This window comes from Armigeres subalbatus, chromosome 2 (assembly GCF_024139115.2).
Source record: "Armigeres subalbatus isolate Guangzhou_Male chromosome 2, GZ_Asu_2, whole genome shotgun sequence".
NCBI classification, from domain to species: domain Eukaryota; kingdom Metazoa; phylum Arthropoda; class Insecta; order Diptera; family Culicidae; genus Armigeres; species Armigeres subalbatus.
Window position 1 is genome coordinate 181927948 of NC_085140.1, and position 19554 is coordinate 181947501.

Sequence of the window (19554 nt, forward strand, 5' to 3'; positions counted from 1 at the left end):
TTATCATAATTTTTCGTCATGTTATGATTCGGATTATAATTGTTTTTAGCAAAGAAGATCAATAGTATGATTTTTGTTAAAACAAATGAAGATTCCATGGATAATCCAAATTGTAAGGTGTTTAATAAACATCTAATTATACGATAGGCGTATTACAATATGTATAATACTATTTTAAGAACTACAATACAGGATATGATAGTTAAAGAACGCTATGATTCCAGCTTCGATTGCTATTAGATTTTGTGTTTTCAGTTCATGATAAAATAATTCAGCACAAAACAAGTTTAAATAACATTTTATTTACCATCTCATATAGTTTTTTAAAAAGATTTTTCCTAATCAACGGATTCTTTCAAATGACATAGTCAATTATCTTTTTTGTTGTACAATCAATCAATGACTTTGCTGTTCTCCCATCAATTACTTGAATTGTACTGTATATTCCTGGACTGCATATTCCTATAAATTAAGTCAAAGAAAACAATGAATGACTGTAATATATGAAGAAAAATAAGTAAGCTTGAGCGCAACTAAATGTGAATTGATGGAAATAATGAAATCTATCTTCCTACAGTGATATTTGCACCTCTCTAATGTATTTTCTACATTATTTTTTATAATGCGTGAGGAATGCACATCGCTAGAGGTGGAATAATCCTATTGAAATTTTAATTTTGAAGAATTTGAGGCATCAAACACTTATCAAACATATGTTTTTTGGAAAAATGACTTCAAATAAATGAAATAATCGATTAAGCCAATAAAAGTTTTTGACGGCAAATGTCAATTAAAGGAAGGGACATTGCGGGTTACTGTGCCAACATACGGAAAACCTGAATACTTAGTACTGAGAGCGACTGAGGGCATTAGTGTTTCAATAATGGTATGGCCATTGCAAGACTGTTCAATTATCGGATCAATTGTGGTTCATATATTGTCGGGCCGCCACCAAACCGGACCGCGCGATTGAGCACTCGCGCTGCGACGCGAGTCGCGACAATTTGAAATATTTCATTAGTAGTGCGCATCATGCACGCAAGGATGTACTATCATGCGCACTATTCAGAAATGAGTTGCGACGTCTGATAACTGCAGATATTTCATTTGATTGAAAACAAATTTTCAATTTTCTACTATACACGGAATACATATTTTAAGGCTGGTTTACAGTTCAGAAAACGGTGTCACGGGATTTGTCCCCCATATATTTTCAAAGAGACGGAAATTTCGTTTTTTGTGCCCAAATCTCTTGAATGATGCCTCAAATGATGCCCTGAACTGGGGCCAGCCTTTTAGCTCCCGCCGTACTTACCTTTGCAAACATTTTTCGTGGCTCAGCCGAATCCGCTAGTGTATACAATTTTTCTTTAAGGAGGTAGACTATCTGAAAATAAACAAGAAATATTCATCAGTTTTTTTGTTTCGTAATATTTAGTTTAAACTTACCTGCGTTGCCATCCGTTTTTGTTTCGTTTTCGGCATTTAAACGTTCTATTTTTTAATCCACATTGCCGCTGCTTCATGACAAAAACTTATGTGGCGGTTGGCCAAAACAACTTCGCCATAAACGAATTGTCACTAATACACTAAAAAAGAAAACACTCAATTTTTGTGTTGGGTAAAAGCTAGCTAAATCATTTATGATATGATACGTTTACAATAAAATTGTATCAGGTAATCCTTACTAAAACCTGTATAATCTGTAAATCATTGTATATGATTCAGTCATTATTTTTATTAATCGTTCAAATGTACATGTATCATACAGTTTATAATGATTATAAGTGAAATGGAAAGTTAATAATATCAACTATTCGGCGTACAATTTATTTTTATTCGGGTTTGCTTTGCGTTATGTACTTCTAAATATTGATAACAGAATACTTAATACACATATTTTTAAACTGCATTTTCATACTTTAATACAACGGATCATTAATAAACATAGAATCCCATAGCTCAATACGTTTGGCGGTTGGAAAATCAATAAAGTCAATCCCATCATTTGTGATATTCAGGCACTTGAACGTTGGTTTGGTTTCCTTTACTGGTTCCCACAGTAGATCTTTTGTTTGTTCGCAGTTCGGGTCCCCATGCGTTGCAAAAGCTGAAAACACGCCAACCATTGTCTGCAGCGCGCGATACTCGAAGCTGTCTTCCTCGGGAACACTTTCGGTGAAGTTGGAAAACAGATAAGATATTTCATCAGCATGTGCCGTTCCCCGATATGAAGGGTCAATCATCAAGATGCGATAATGGTTGAAATGTTCCGAATCGACACAGAATCGATAGACAAAGGTTCGTGCAGATGAACTATTCTGCGCTCTCGCCAGTATCGTTCGATGCATTCCATGCCAGAAAGCATAATCGCTCATCATGTTAACAAATCCATCAATATTGTCTATCGATGGTTCACTGTTGGGATAGTAAAGTTGTTTCATCTTTTCACCAAATTCCACCCTTTGTTCCATGGTAAGGTTCAAATTGGGGGGCACATTCCCAACGAATAAATGTGGGTTCTTCAGTGCCTCAGGTTGTAATTTGATTTTCTGCATCATTATCAAACCTTCTTCAGATGTGCCTCCAATCATTACGTCGATCTTATTGCCCCAAGCGTTTTGATTCATCAATAATGGTTCTTTTGGTATCAAACAGCCTTCACTGGAATACGGCTCAATAGTTGGGCCGAATGGTGTGAAAACTCCATCTTTTACATCTTCTGGTCCTAGCAACTTTTCCTGGTTGTTAATAATATCTTCTGGATTGACAGTTCGCAGATAACTAAGTGCATCCGATTCTGATCCTTTGCCGTCCCATCCCACGGCCTTGGCAAGCTTTTCTACCCAGTTGCGTTGCGGAGACACCGCCCAGCTGCTGTAGGTGCTTCCCGACATGATGATTGCTCGTTTGAACAACCCTTCTGATGCATCGGAGGCGAGATGATATTGCACTGAACACCCACCAGCACTGTGCCCGAACAAGGTAACAGTTTCAGGGTCACCCCCGAACGCGGCGATATTATCCCTCACCCACTTTAGGGCCAAGTTTTGATCCTTTAGGCCAGCGTTTCCTGGTACTCCATCATCCGGAGATTGGCAGCATAGGAAACCCAAAGCTCCGGTGCGGTAGTTTAAACTAACCAAAATAACATCTTTCTGCATTAGGAAATCAGGACCATACAGCTCGGTATCGCTGCTGCCCTCGGTGAATCCACCCCCGTAGATGTAGACCATCACTGGCAGAGGTTTCGGCGGGTTAATCTGTCGGTGGTAAGGATACCTAGTTATTAGTTGAAGACTTGATATACGTAGGGATGTAAAAATGTGCTCACTTACAGTTTTAGTAAATACATTGACCTTGAGGCTGTCCTCGCTTCCAACGATCTCTTTAACGCGGCGATCAAAATGATAGCACGGTAGACTTTGCTGAGTGCAGTCCAAAGGTTCGTTCCATTTGAGGGGAGTTACTGGAGGCTTTAAGGGGAGAAACATATTAGAATTGAGCTGTAATATAGGACAAGTGATGAGGGTATTTTGAATCACTAACTGGGTTGCGACATTATGAAATGTTTCAGGCAAGATAAGTGAACGCACCAAAATTCAAATTTTAATTTCTGACGTGTAATTTTCGGTGCTATACGCTAATCAAACATGGTGTGTATCAGTGGAGAACACTCAACGACTGCAGGTGTTCATCCACAGATATTGTAACCGTTGGTTCCAATTAATACTTGCCAGCTCCTCCGCAAGTTACATTTTATTGACATCAAGCCCACCGTGTTTTCTTCTCACATAAAGGGAACTCACAGGCTGAGAAGGGTGGTGAGTATCGCACTTCATGACACTGTTCATGCTGCATGGGTAGTGTTCAAGTTTGAGTGCTTCCGTATTTTGCTCATCTGCCTACACTGCCGCTAACTGCAAGTCGAGCACATCTGTATATGGACGCCATATACAGATGTGCTCGACTTGCGGTTAGCGGCAGTACAGGTGGGGTATGGTGGAAGGGTTGCCAAACAGTTGACACTGTCAATATTCGTAAACTTTCGTGTCCTCTCGTACCGATAGTTTCTTTAAAATCTCAGCTACCATCTCAAAGAGGTTCTTTCCAAAACATTAGTCGGAATTGAATTGCGCGTCGGAAAATAATTAACTAAATTGTAAGTTTGTTTAAAAATGTAACAGTGGTGTAGAAGTTTAAAATTAAGTGTGTGTCTTTTCAGAATTGTCGAAAGTTAAAGCCTAGTTAGAAGAAAGGCTATAGAAAAGTGTTCGAAAAGGGGTGTGTCGAGGAAGAAAGCTTAGAAAAAGGTATCCATTGTGTGAACCAATCCTTTTGTGTGTCTAAAAGGACATAGCGTGGCGTCACTTGGTGCTAATGAGTGGGTCAGGTCCTTTTAGTGGGCCTTTTTCTTTTTGTGTGCCCTTTTGGCGGTGCTGGAGGTGGCATTTTTACTTCACAGGAAGTGGTGCATCGGTTTCACGGCCCAGGAACGACCAAACGAGTGTAGAAACGGGAATTTCGACATCGTACGTGGCCCAACGACGAGTGAATAGCCGGAGTGCCCCGCATTGGCCCGGCCAAGACGCCATCGTCGTAGTAAATCGTCCAGCGACCCCGCTACCTCGCCACCTCGTGCAAAACTCCATCGCATCGCTGCAAAGCTCCCCGGCCGCCATTGCGGAGTATAGCATCGACGCAAAGCACCGACCCACCATCGCCCGCTCTCGTTCGGCACCTCATCGTCCCACCATCGAACCAAAATAGCCGGCCATCGCCCGGCACGTCATCGTCCCACAACTGAACCAACATCGCCGGCTCTCGTCCGGCATACCATCGTCCTGCATCGTCGGCAATCGTTCCACCATCGAACCGACATCGCCGGCTCACGTCCAGCATACCATCGAATCGACATCGCCGGCTCTCTTCCGGTACACAATCGTCTTGCATCGTTCCACCATCAAACCGATATCGCCGGCCATCGCCCGGCACGCCATCGCCTTTCATCGTCCGGTCATTGTCGGCCACCGTCCGGCATTCCAGCCATCGGCGCTTGTATCGGATCGCAAGGCAAGATCAGCGGTGGACATGCAGAGCCGCCAAGACCCAAGTCGGCATACATCAACTTCCATCATCGCCGGCGGACATTAGTCGCCCGAATGCTACCACCTATACAACCGGCAAGTACCCATTCAAGCCCTATGACGTCACCAATGATATAAAACCTTAATAAATTAGCATGTAAAACCATTTGGAAGTGTTGGTAGCAAATTCTTTAAGACCACGCAGCCCTTTTAGATTTCTCCACCTCTTTTGTGTTGATTTCGCTTTGCCGGACTGACATTGAAGTCGCCAGGCCTCGCCTACGGTGTTTCAGTTTGAAAATTCCTCTTCGAGTAGCTTTTGAGCCTTATAGGTACGACGCTGTTTGTCAGCTTTTCGACCGATTCGCACAGGTGGGCAGGTGTTTCGCGACAAACGTGTGTGTGTAGCTCCTGCTACAGGTAAGTACTACCGTGAGCGTGTGTGGTGTGGTGATTTACGGTAAACGACCCTTCATTTGTTTCCCATTCGTAGCTTGATTGGAGCTAGCTGGTAACAATATCTCCGACTCTAAATTCGTGTCTGGTCTTGGATCTCAAACACCGAGCTCCATCGTCGTTGTTACCAGAGGCTAATAATACCTAATTGAAATTCGGGAACGGAATAGTCCCCCTTCTGTGGTCGGCCACACCTTACGTAGGGGGGAAAAGAAATCTGTAGACAAGTATTAGACTGGAACCTATCTAAAATATCGCAGCATAGGCGTATTAGCCTCCATAACGGTATAAAAGAAGTCGGTCGAAATCTTTTTTCATGTTCATATTGAGGGAAAATTTGTCAGCGTGTATTATGCCTACAGTGCCAAATATAGGTTCAGCAGCCTATCATCAACCAACATCCATTTTGGACGTATAAAAATTTGTTTAGGAAGCTATTTAGCATAACCTAACTTTAACGTGGACCAACATTTGAAAAAGGTTTATATTTTCGAACCGGAGTGAAACAAAACAGCGAAGACGATGATCCACAATCTTCTACAAGTGCCCCCCCAAGTAATCAGCAATGTGACGAATCTCAGCAAGTGTGTAGTAGCCTAACATTAGAAAAGCAGCGGACCGGAATGAAAACGAGTCATTTGGCCGAAAGTTGTTTGGCCGAATATACCATTTGGCTGAACAGACCATTAGGCCGAAAGTCATTTTGCCGAAAGGGTCATTTGGCCGAAATGGTAGTTTGGCCAAACGACTTGACTTTCGGCCAGATGGGTTTCGTGCTAATGGTTTGTTCGGCCAAATGCCACTAGGCCGAAAGTTGTTTGGCCGAATGGGTCATTTGGCCGAAAGGGTCGTTTGGCCGAAAGAATCGTTCGACTGAAAGGGTCGTTTGGCCGAAACGGTCATTTGGCCGAAATGATCATTAGGCCGAAAGGGTCATTTGGCCATTGGCATTGCTCGTTTTGCCTTCACTTTGATTCCTTACTACTCACTTCGCGCTCCTCATTTTTTATAGTGAGAAGTGAGAATAAGAATGAGAATTGAGACGTTTCTCTTCTTACTCCTAATTTCTCACTTTTAAATGACCTTTCAGTCAAATGTCTTATTCGGCCATATGTCCTATTCGGTCGAATGACCTTTTCTGTCAAACGACTCTTACGGCCAAACCACTGTTTCGGCTAAATGGCCCTTTCGGCCAAATAACCTTTCAGCCAAACGACCATTTCGGCCAAATGCCTTTCGGCCAAATGAGTTTTCGGCTCAATCGATCATTTCGGCCAAATGACTGTTTCGGCCAAACGACCCTTTCAGTCGAACGATTCTTTCGGCCAAACGACCCTTTCGGCCAGATGACTTTCGGGCGGATGCCACTAGGTCGATAGTTGTTTGGCCGAATGGGTCATTTGGCCGAAAGGGTCGTTTGGCCGAAAGAATCGTTCGACTGAAAGGGTCGTTTGGCCGAAACGGTCATTTGGCCGAAATGATCATTAGGCCGAAAGGCTCATTTGGCCGAAAGGGGCATTTGGCCGAAATGGTCGTTTGGCTGAAAGGGTCATTTGGCCGAAAGGGCCATTTAGCCGAAACGGTCGTTTGGCCGTAAGGGTCGTTTGACAGAAAAGGTCATTCGGCCGAATAGGACATATGGCCGAATAAGACATTTGGCCGAAAAGGTCATTTAAAAAGTGAGAAATTAGGAGTAAGAAGAGAAACGTCTCAATTCTCATTCCTTATTTCTCACTTCTCACAGTAAAATGAGAAGCGCGAAGTGAGTAGTGAGACGTCTCAGTACTCACTTTTTACAGTGAGAATCTCGAACTGAGTAGTGAGACGTCTCACTACTCATTTCGTGCTTCTCACTATTAACAGTGAGAAGAAAAAAATAAAGAGTGAGAAGTGAGACGTTTCTTTTCTCATTCATTATTTCTCGCTATTCAAATAGCTATTCGACCAAATGACCCTTTCGGCCAAATGACCCGTTCGGCCAAACGACCCTCGGCCAAATGACCTTTTCGGCTAAATGACTTTCGGCCAGATGGGTTTCGGCCTAATGGTTTGTTCGGCCTAGTGGCATTCGGGCGAATGAGTTTCGGCCAAACGACCCTTCTCCCCATGTTGTCGTTTCCAATATCAATACCTATAATCAAACTCCATAAATTCAAAAGTTAAATATAAATACGTTACGTTTATATAAGTCCTACGTCTACTCGCGGTTATGTTTAAAATATTACCCATTGCTCGATTTGTTTCAAGCGGTTGCAACGTGCCCTGTACGCAGGTACTGCCTGCGAGTGACATTTCGTAAACGGATCAAATCTTTGGTGAGTGTACATGAGCTCTTGGCACATGTTGTTCACGGGCCTGGGAGATCGCCACTTGGATAGAGTGGAGCTGATCGTCGATTTCCTCCGGTGTGGCCGGATGTCGCTAGTAGCCGATGTTGTCGTCTACACACCTTTGAAACCGGCCCCAGTCGACACGATGGTAGTTTCGTCGGGACTGCTGATGCCGATTGAGCGATGAGCTCACTTCCGCTACCACCGGGTACGCTGAGCTGATCTCCTGGTAAACGACCGGCTGGGAGTCATGGTCGTCCATGTTTGTGATGTACAATTCGATTGTTAAATGGAGGCCGGATCGGCTCAGTCGAGTGGGGAAATCCGGGCTCGTGTAGTTACCTTCCTCTATGTCATTGCTCCATATGTCTCCGTTTTGATTGCAGCGACTGTTGCCCCAAGCTTGGTAGTTGGCATTCAGGTCACCGGCAATGGTGTACAGACCTTGCCTCTGCTTTAGCTTGACAATGTCACTCCGAAGAGCGGCCGATGATTCGTCACCGGCTTTGGCTTGAGTTGGGCAATACGCGTGATTGTGCCGACAGAGGTAGTAACTTCGACACCGAAGGCCTCGATGATGCTCAGCTGGAAGCTTGGCAGCAGGCGACAGTCGACGTTGTATCGAAGTACGATGATCACACAACCACCCCTGGACGGCCTATTGAGTCGTACGATGTGAAAGTCCGGTTCACTTCTGGTTTTAGGTGTGTTTCGACGATGAATGTCACGTCTTATTCCTTCTCCTTAAGGAAATCCTTCAGTTCGATGGTTTTGCTCTTGAGCGAGCAAGCGTTCCAGTTGACCAGCCATTTTCAATGATGAACATGTCAAGAATGAAGAGCTGGTTGAAACCGGCTTTGCATCCACGCAGCCGAGTGACGAGCTGCGCGAAGATCGGCATCAGTTGCTCCAGCGTCTAGAGCGGAGCAGATTTATCCGGTGGTATCGACCGAATCCAAGAGGAGGGCGCAATTGGGATCGGCCACCTCCATCTTGTACTGGCCAATATCGCTCCCAATCAACGACGGTGTAATTTATTACGTTGATCAGCTTCAGGTCCTTCAAGGTGGTGGAGCCGTGCTCCAGATGGACCAGGTAAAGCTGATCGCGATACTTCTTCGCCTTGGCGTGGCCAGCGATCTTGTGCACGACCACTGGCTTCTGGCTGCAACTTTCGAGTTCTGCTCGGAGCTCTCCGGGAGAAAATAATGCTCACGCGACTAAGCGAAAACGTAAACAACGGCTAACGAACGAGAAAAAACATTTGGAAAAATGCGCGAATAAAATGCACGTCCGTACGCGCTGCTGTTACAAACTGGAATCGTCCACGCTGACCGAAGCATGTCCTAAAAACCTTCCATGATTGTTGGATTTCCATCCACCGACATGACAGTTGCAAAAATATCATGCAGTCTTTCAAGTCTTTCTATCGCGTTCTGTTGTTTTCGGTGTGTTATGTTCCCACATGACCACCACTCTCGGCCACATTTGGTATGAAATACCCATAACGCTAACCCTGAACATCCTCCCTTACTATCTTATTAACGTCAATGGGGATAATACATACAGTAATGTCCCCATATATAGATAATGTGCACTTGCGAAATGCACTGATGTCATCATCATCATCATTTCTTATCTCAAAAAGAGATTCGTCGATGTATTTATATTTAAACTTTCTGTTGAAATGTATATTAAAATTTAAAATATTTCCGAAATATGGTTGACATATAACACGAAAAGAAAGAATTATGACTTGAAAGCTACTTGAAATTTGACCCTGAAAATCCCCGCATTTTTTTTCGGTATTCTTAGGTATTCATCGATATGGTGCAGTATTACTCGTCGTGACATAAACGAATAACAAATTAAAACTCAAATAATGATAATTATAAATTTCTCTTGATAACGACTGTATGGAAGTAGTTTTCCAGGAACATGCAATTGCAGATGGACTGAAATTTTGCTTCTTCGACAACGTATGATACTGGATCAAAGGATAAGTTCCTATCGCGCGATAAGCATTTGTTCATGAATGGGTAATCGGTGACTCATTCATTCAGAAGTTCGATTAATTTCACCCACCTTGAATCTTAGCTCTCCGATCGGTGCCCTAGCGTATGGTATGCCCTGGAAACTTAGATATTCCTGTCCGAGGAGAGACGTTTTGGTCGCACCTTGCACTGGTCCGTACATAGTGTCCACGATAAGGTTTTGCGAACTCATTGCGACGACTGAATTTCTGCCTTCAAAGGTGATTAGCGTGTTTGCAGTTCTTTTTTTTAAATTTCGTCGAACACTTTCGCGTTGGCTATCTACCGCAACGCTTCCTCTAGTTTGCGCAGCGATCTTTCAAATACTGATGGCCTGGGGACCGGTTGGGGTTTAAATTATGGTTGAATGAATGTCGGTCAGTAGTGGTTAAAACGTTTGAGAAAAATTGAAGCGTTTTGAGAGAGTGAGACGTACACTTGGCATTTGCTCCGAGTATATGAAGTACCGTGGTGTGGAGCAAATCGATCGCTCTGGTATTGAGTTGTGTAGACCGTCGGCAACACTTCTATTAATTTCGCAATCATGACCATTCAATGGCATCAGATTCTAAGATACTTCGTAGTCTCTATGAACTAATGTTTGAACAGTTTTGGCTTTGATAGTTTCAATATTTTCTATAGTGAAGATACGCGATTTAATGAAATATTCTCTCCATACAATCTACAGAACGCAGTTGAGTTTATGCATTAGATTAGAACCTTTGTGATTAGCTTTCAAGATTTATTTCATGCTAATTTTAGCACTGAAATCTAGGAAAATAAAAAAAAAATCAGATTATAACTTCTAATAGGCATTTTATAAGAATCATGAGCGACGACCTCGATAACAGGAGTTCGTCCTATGAACTTGCCTTGCATAAGAGGTAAAATACCAAACATTAATATTCACTTCAGAGATTTTTAATACCAAATGAATAATCTTTTGTTATGCGTTTGGTATTGTAACTAAGAGGATAATATAAATGAAGTACTTTGCATATTATTTTTTGGTATTATTCCTTTGGTATTTTACCGTAAAGTATCAATAACAGAATAGGTCTTCTTCTTCTTTTATGGCTCTACATTTCAACTGGAACTTGGCCTGCTTTTCGAATTTTTATTCTATAAACATACCATCAGGGGTCGTTCAACAATGATGTCACAGGGTATAGGGGGGGAGGGGGTCTACGATATTGTGACAGTACATGTACTAGGTATACAAAAAAGCGTGACAGAGGGGGGAGGGGGGGTCTAGAAATCCCAAAAAGTAGTGGACGTCATACTTGAATCACCCCTCAGCTATTAAAAGCTTTTCTATGCTCACCATTGCGTAAGTATGACCTAATTCTTGTGTGGGGGGAAGGGCCGTTTGTCCGTATGCCATTTGGTCGAAGGCTACTAGCCCGAAAGTTGTTTGGCCGAAAATACCATTTGGCCGAACAGACAGTTGATGCAAAAGTAAAAGATTGCTAATGTCGTTTCAATTTGCGTGAGCGTGACCAACATCTAGTTTGCTTCGGCCTAGTGGCTAAAGTTTTCTTTTTCTTCTCATTGGCATTACATCCCCCACTGGGACAGCTTAGCCTCGCCTCGTAGCTTAGTGTTCATTAAGCACTTCCACAGTTATTAACTGCGAGATTTCTAAGGCAAGGTACCATTTTCGCATTCGTATATAATGAGGCTAACACGATGATACTTTTATGCCCAGGGAAGTCGAGACAATTTCCAATCCAAAAATTACCTAGCCCGGCACCGGGAATCCAGACCCTCATCATGGTCTTGGGGTTTGTTCAAATATTACGTAACGCGAAAAATGTTGTTTTTAAGAACCCCCCACCCCCTCGTAACAATCTGTAACAAAATTTAGAACTACCCCCACCCCTATGCGTAACTCGTAGCAAATACATTTTTTTTTTGAGAAAAACTTGTTATTAATAACAAGCCAATTCTTACCAATTAATACCAATTGGTAGAATTTGAACCACGATACAATAAATTATTATTTTTTGTGTGTTTAATGCTATTTTGACGACAATAACTATTTTTTGAGAAATTTAAATATTTTTTCTCAATTGTTACGCGTAACAATTTTTCGAAGGACCCCCACCCCCTATATTTTGCGTAACAAATCGTAACACCCCCCCCCCCTATTGCGTTACGTAATATTTGAACAGACCCTTCACGGATACAAATTTCATCCATTTGCTTCAAAAATATACATGTTTACTTCCAAAATGGTAAAATGTTTGAATCAAACATAGGGAGCGTCCACAAATTACGTAACGCTTAGAGGGGGGAGGGGGGGTTGAACGAAGTGTGACGATCCATACGAAATTTTCAGATGTTTCATACAAAAAGTGTGACATAGGGGGGGGGGAGGGGTTTGAAAATTGCCAATTTTTGCGTTACGTAATTAATGGATCTTCCCATATTTATTTTTAAAACCAAATTAAATCCCTGATTGTTTTATACGAACACTAGTGGGCAACTCCTCGCTCGCTCTTGCAAAAGTAAACAAAAACTCGAGTTCGGATCGGATCCGATCGGAGGTCAACAGAGAAGCAGGAGCAAGCGTGGAATAATATGTTTTCTTGCTTCCAAATTGATGATAAGGATGTTTTTCAGGTACAGAAAGGTAAGTAAATGAAATATGAACGATTAGAATTGTGAAATCTGGTAGTCAAATGCTACCAGAATATGAAAATTGGTAGAATTGATAAGAAAATATTATGAATGGCCGAACCAAAACAATAATATCCATGTTTGCTTCAAACATTTAGCTGGTTGAAACAACTTGAAACGCACATTTGATTCAAAAAAAAGTTTTCTTTCGCTTCAAATGCAACAATATTTTTGATCCAAACATATTTATTTTTGATGCCAGAACAAACTGAATTATTGTTTGGATTTACCTAGAATATGTTTGTTTTTAACGTAGTTTTTTCTGCGTGTTGATTTGTAGCCGCGCGTCTTACTGCTAGGCTTAGGAGGGACCCAGCTAAAATACCGGTACTATATATGTCAAACTGATGTAGGTGATGAATCAAAACATACCCTACAACATGACACCCAATAAACAGCCAATATAAGTTTGTTGAATCGTTCATCGTAAAAATATGTTTATTGGGTACAGCGTCACTAGCATTCTAGTACTTATGCTTCTACTGAACAGACCATTAGGCCGAAAAATCGGCCAAATGACCTATTCGGGCAAATGTCCCATTCGGCCAAATATCATATTCGGCCAAATGTCCTATTCGGCCAAATTTCCAATTCGGTCAAATGACCTATTCGGGCAAATGACCAAATAACGTGACTCAATACGTTAACATGTAGTCTGAAAGATCCAGAAAGACTTTGCCGAAGAAGGTATTTAGCTGGAAAGGTCTACAAAAAATGTTATTACACTTTTAAAACTGATAGTTCAAATCTTATGTTAGAAATCAATGTTGCGGCCAGCACTACCGGACAATCAAATGTTGCCAGAGGGCCAAACACTTCTTTCTTCTTGTCGGAATTTCTATTTTGTGAAATGATTCCGAACAACTCCCATTAGCTCCAAAGCTCTATAAGATCAATAATTTTGAAATAACACTCATTTAAATTACCGTGGACCCCCGGTAATATGACCGTTTTTAATTTGAACACTTTCTAATTGAACCATTGGAACATCGTTCAAATTAAAAAGTGTTCAAACGTTATTTAGCACGTGCAACAAAACAGCAAAGAGAGCAGCAAGAAACCAGTTTTTGCTTAAATAGTAACCAGAAGTTCAAATTAAAAAGTGAACTCCGTTAATATGAATGAGGTACGGTTCAAATTATCGTGGCTCCACGGTATTGGTCTGGTAGTCCGAAGCACCTTCTTTCCCCGCAAAAATATCCACAAGGCCACATGGAGATCACCTAACCAAGAAACGGAAAACCAAATCAACCACGTTCTAATCGATGGTAAATTCTTCTCCGACATCACGAACGTCCGCACTTACCGCAGTGCGAATGTTGGATCCGACCACTACCTCGTTGCAGTATGCCTGCGCTCAAAACTCTCGACGGTGTACAACACGCGTCGAAGTCGGACGCCGCGGCTTGATATTGGGCGGCTACAAGACGGTAGACTAGCCCAAGAATACGCGCAGCAGCTGGAAGTGGCACTCCCAACGGAAGAGCAGCTAGGCGCAGCGTCTCTTGAAGATGACTGGAGAGATATTCGATCCGCCATTGGTAGCACCGCAACCGCTGCACTTGGCACGGTGCCCCGGATCAGAGAAACGACTGGTATGACGGCGAATGTGAGCAGTTAGTAGAAGAGAAGAATGCAGCATGGGCGAGATTGCTGCAACACCGCACGAGGGCGAACGAGGCACGATATAAACAGGCGCGGAACAGACAAAACTCGATTTTCCGGAGGAAAAAGCGTCAGCAGGAAGATCGAGACCGTGAAGAGACGGAGCAACTGTACCGCACTAATAACACACGAAAGTTCTATGAGAAGTTGAACCGCTCACGTAAGGGCCACGTGCCACAGCATGATATGTGTAAGGACATAAACGGGAACCTTCCTACGAACGAGCGTGAGGTGATCCAAAGGTGGCGGCAGCACTACGAAGAGCACCTGAATGGCGATGTGGCAGACGAAGATGGTGGTATGGTGATGGACCTGGGGGAACGCGCGCAGGACATAATTCTACCGGCTCCGGATCTCCAGGAAATCCAGGAAGAGATTGGCCGGCTGAAGAACAACAGCCACTGGGGTTGACCAACTACCAGGAGAGCTATTTAAACACGGTGGTGAGGCACTGGCTAGAGCGCTGCACTGGGTCATTACAGGTATACCACGATTATATGGACTTTTTCGATGCAAAAAAGTCCATATAATCGAATTTTCCATATAATTGAAGCAATTTTTTTTTCTCTAAATTTGTGTTACACGATGAAATAAGTCTTAAAAGTTGAAAGAAAATATCCATATATTGCCTTACAGTCTAATCCGCATGTTTGGGCTTATTTTATGATAACTCAGTAGATTATGATTTTCTATAAGAACGTAACCTTTTTTCCAGCCGCTAGTTTCTAAGATTTCGTTAGGAATGAAGACTTCGCCCAGCTCAATGTGAGCACACTAATATACTTATTCACGAATTCTAACTACAGTGCCTTCCTGATTCAGCAACAAAGCAAACACTGAGTGGTCGAGAAAGGTATATGTTAGATTCAAAAACTGGCTTTATATAAAAGGACTGACACTTGTCCTCTTTTGATTTGATCGCAGCAAATTGAAACCGATGGAAAATTTTGTCCTGTTGCCTCCTATTGAAAATTGGCCGGATTGGACTATGGGCTCAGAAGATATGGCCAAAATGCATTTGTTATGCAAAAATCGCGTAGAAACAGTCTCACTTTTCTGACACTTATCTTTAAAAGATCTCCTTGCAACAAGTTGCGTTTGATTGATATTCTTAAAAGGAATTTAAATCAATGTAAATAAGGGGCTCTATCCACGTATCAGTGTCATTTTTACAAGAACCAATTGACATTTCCCGCCAAAAAATGTATCTCGTTTTATTGTCTCAGTCAATTCTTTGACTTATTTAAGTTCAACTTTTTCACAGAACTCATATTTTAGAATAAAAAAAATCGGAAAAGTGCCGCACGTTTGAAGAATTGGAATTGGCCTTATTTTAATTTAAAATCGGGTAAATGTTAGGCCATGCTTGGAAACCAGCACTATTCGTCAAAAAGTATGGGTTCTTTGGGAAAGTTGTCCTCAAAAAATTGAAGAATCGATTGAGCGGATAAAAATTGTTGACGGGAAAGGTCAATTGCACAGTGCACCTACACCTGTCTACGGAGACGAGCCAGCCTTGGGCTGAAAGTCTCTTTAATAAAGACAAAAAAAAAAACCTACACCTGCTAAGTGGAATAATAAAGGATAAATTGTTATGGCTATTTTGGATTATGTTCGTATATTAAAGTAGGGCTGTGTTTTGCAACGGGTTTCAAAATTCAAAACGACGCACAGTGGCGGGCCCTCATAAAAATCCCGGACAAAACTTGAGATTGCATTCAAAATTTCACCACCGCGCGCTGTTGTATTTTGTATAACACTAACGAAAAACACATCGCTCACATTACACAGCATGAACGTTTCCGGATCACGCTTTGCTGAACGTTTTAGCAGCAATTGATTTAAGAACTGCTAACAAGGACATTCTAAAGATATTAAATTTCTTTTCCTACCGTTGAGCGTCAGTATAATCCTTAAGCCTTGTGCTGAACAAATGTGAATACCAGGATATTCGACAACATTTATTTAAACATAAAGACTGCTCGAAAAGTTTTCAGCTTTTAACATTCTAAATCATCGAGTTCGTCCAGAAGAAATAATGCCAGGTTTGAAAACCATTTGGAACTTTATGTATCACATATTGAAATAAACTCTTCCAGTTTCGTGGATCCACCTAAAAAATCAGTCTCAGTGGGTCCGATTTGCTGGATGTTAATGCATCATCCGTCCTTCTATACTTAATTCCATGCACCAAAAGCAGAAAAAGGTTGGAAGCAAAGATCTAACAGCTAAATATGACAATCTCATCTTATCACTTGCTCCGCATACTGTCAGTTTGACAATTCACTTCACGTTTTCGTATGGCAGAGATCACCAAAAATACGCATTATTTTTCACCACCTATTTGTAAGGACGTGGTCGTGGCTGTTGCAGATTAAAGAATTGTATATTTATCATTATATACAATGAAATTTTCCAACGCGAAAATAGTATATCAATCAAGTCAATCGAACATATGACTCAGAGTGCATCTCCACATATAACATCACAACATGCCTTAGGGGCCTTTATTTGACCCAATGTACCATAATAAATATAGAATCAATGTAAAATATGACTTACAATATTCAACGTCTTTTTAAAACCCCAAAACACAAAAAAAATTGGGCGAAAAAAAATGTCCATATAATCGAGGTAAAAAGTCCATATAATCGAAGTCCATATAATCGAGGGTCCATATAATCGAGGGTCCATATAATCGAGGGTCCATATAATCGAGGTAAACCTGTACCAAGATTTGGGAGGAGGAAGTTTTGCCGCAGGAGTGGATGGAAGGTGTCGTTTGTCCCATCTACAAAAAGGGCGATAAGCTGGATTGTAGCAACTACCGCGCAATCACATTGCTGAACGCCGCCTACAAGGTACTCTCCCAAATTTTATGCCGTCGACTAGCACCAATTGCAAGGGAGTTCGTGGGACAGTACCAGGCGGGTTTTATGGGCGAACGCTCCACCACGGACCATTCGCCAAGTACTGCAGAAGTGCCGCGAATACAACGTGCCCACACATAATCTATTCATCGACTTCAAAGCCGCATATGATACAATCGATCGGGACCAGCTATGGCAGCTAATGCACGAAAACGGATTTCCGGATAAACTGACACGGTTGATCAAAGCGACGATGAATCGGGTGATGTGCGTAGTTCGAGTAGCCCGCAGAGGGTTACGGCAAGGTGATGGTCTTTCGTGTCTGCTATTCAACATCGCTTTGGAAGGGGTGATACGAAGAGCAGGGATTAACACGAGTGGTACAATTTTCAATAAGTCCGTCCAGCTATTTGGCTTCGCCGACGACATGGATATTATGGCACGTAACTTTGAGAAGATGGAGGAAGCCTACATCAGACTGAAGAGGGAAGCTAAGCGGATCGGTCATCAACACGTCGAAGACAAAGCACATGATAGGAAGAGGTTCAAGAGACGACAATGTGAGCCACCCACCGCGAGTTTGCATCAGTGGTGACGAAATCGAGGTGGTAGAAGAATTTGTGTACTTGGGCTCACTGGTGACTGCCGAAAATGACACCAGCAGAGAAATTCGGAGACGCATAGTGGCTGGAAATCGTACGTACTTTGGACTCCGTAAGACGCTCCGATCGAATAGAGTTCGCCGCCGTACCAAACTGACAATCTACAAAACGCTCATTAGACCGGTAGTCCTCTACGGACACGAGACCTGGACGATGCTCGTGGAGGACCAACGCGCACTCGGAGTTTTCGAAAGGAAAGTGCTGCGTACCATCTATGGTGGGGTGCAGATGGCGGACGGTACGTGGAGGAGGCGAATGAACCACGAGTTGCATCAGCTGTTGGGAGAACCATTCATCGTTCACACCGCGAAAATCGGACGACTGCGGTGGGCCGGGCAGGTAGCCAGAATTTCGGACAGTAACCCGGTGAAAATGGTTCTCGACAACGATCCGACGGGCACAAGAAGGCGAGGTGCGCAGCGGGCAAGGTGGATCGATCAGGTGGAGGACGATTTGCGGACCCTCCGTAGACTGCGTGGTTTTCGAAGTGCAGCCATGGACCGAGCTGAATGGAGAAGACTTTTATGTGCAGCACAGGCCACTCCGGCCTTAGTCTGATAATAAATAAAATCAAACATCATTTAGAACGTGGGATCGACAAAAGATGAAAGGAACATTGTACAACTGAAAGCAGAATCGAAACAAAACAGAAAAGAGAGCAGCCAGAAATTGTTTTTTGTTTATGCTCATAGAGTAACCAGAAGTTCAAATTAAAAAGTGAACTTCGTCTTGACTCTCCGTTAATATTAATGAGGTACGGTTCAAATTATCGTGGCTCCACGGTATTGGTCTACGTAGTACGGCAGTGCTGGCAGAATAAACGGTTTTTTTGCATATGGTTTGAACTAGAGGCCTGAATTTGACCTCTAGTTTGAACAATCCATTAACGAAGCATTATAATTTTTTTTCGCTTTTTCTTTTTTAAAGAGGCTTGCAGCCCTAGGCTGGCTCACCTCTACTTAAAAGGAAGCATTATAACATTTTCGGATTCGTTGCTGCAACGTACCTTTTTCAGCAAAGTTTTTCGGCATCCCTTGGATTATACTTTAATGCAATGTGCCACTTGGTTTACGATAAATGCAAAAATATACGTTTTCCCCTACCAATTTCCAAACAAACTTTAAACGAGAGGCGAAAAGCAAGGAAGCGATCAATCGGGCCCAAATTCTGCACAGTTGATTGGGATCCAGAATGGTTGCGAAAAACCATTGATTTGAACAAAAATTACCGTGACGCCCCACTCTAATTCCAAGGGAGCCGATAATGTTTCCCACGCGAAAATATCCTAGACCGGACCGAGAATCGAACTCACCATTTGCGGATTGGCAATCCTACGCCTTTGCTCGCAAGGCTAACTGGAGACCCCAACAGAATTAGGTATTATTGAGTTATTTGCTCCTGCTCGGGTTTAGATGCTAATGCAACTTTGTTTGAATTATTTTATTTAATCTGCATCAGCTATGTTTGAGGTGTGAGAGTTTCTCGGTTTCGTCTATCTCGACCCCAATTTTAAATGCTAGTGTTAAACATTGCTATAAATAAAATTTATAATGCAGATCAAAAAACAACTTCGGTAGAAGAGTTCTTTGAACATTTGGTTGATTTCTGCGTAAACTTTTGACGTAGGACTTACGTCTCTCTTTACTATACCGGGTGTCATTTCAAAATATTCAAATCGACCGCGTTACGCTGTGTTGAAAGATTTTAAACGTTAATAGCGTTCGTCACAATGGACGTATTTCTGCGGTAAGCCCCTCAATCGATAGATT

General features: G+C 42.4%; 1 protein-coding gene across 3 annotated transcripts; it reads right to left on the bottom strand.

The window, feature by feature from the left end:
- Positions 1 to 282: 282 nt before the first annotated feature.
- LOC134211341 (esterase B1-like) lies at positions 283 to 10242 on the bottom strand. Of its 3 annotated transcripts, XR_009979003.1 has the most exons (5): positions 9959 to 10242; positions 3339 to 3476; positions 1450 to 3263; positions 1316 to 1387; positions 283 to 462 (listed from the first exon to the last, which is right to left on the bottom strand). XR_009979003.1 is itself a non-coding variant. In XM_062688120.1 (3 exons), the coding sequence occupies exons 1-3, from the start codon at positions 10097 to 10099 to the stop codon at positions 1923 to 1925; spliced, it is 1620 nt and encodes a 539-aa protein (XP_062544104.1). In that variant the 5' UTR covers positions 10100 to 10242; the 3' UTR covers positions 283 to 1922. The 3 variants fall into 3 exon arrangements, 1 of the variants encoding a protein (XP_062544104.1); XR_009979004.1 differs by having other exon boundaries at positions 283 to 1383; XM_062688120.1 differs by having other exon boundaries at positions 283 to 3263.
- Between the last annotated feature and the right edge of the window lie 9312 nt (positions 10243 to 19554).

What these genes read in the sequence shown, in the direction of transcription:
- LOC134211341 (XM_062688120.1), bottom strand. Translation starts at nt 10,099, where the DNA reads ATGAGTTCGCAAAACCTTATCGTGGACACTATGTACGGACCAGTGCAA. An exon ending in TCGGAGAGCTAAGATTCAAG is followed by an intron (nt 3,477 to 9,958) that starts GTGGGTGAAATT and finishes CTCCCCTTAAAG; the next exon opens with CCTCCAGTAACTCCCCTCAA. An exon ending in TCAATGTATTTACTAAAACT is followed by an intron (nt 3,264 to 3,338) that starts GTAAGTGAGCAC and finishes TACCACCGACAG; the next exon opens with ATTAACCCGCCGAAACCTCT.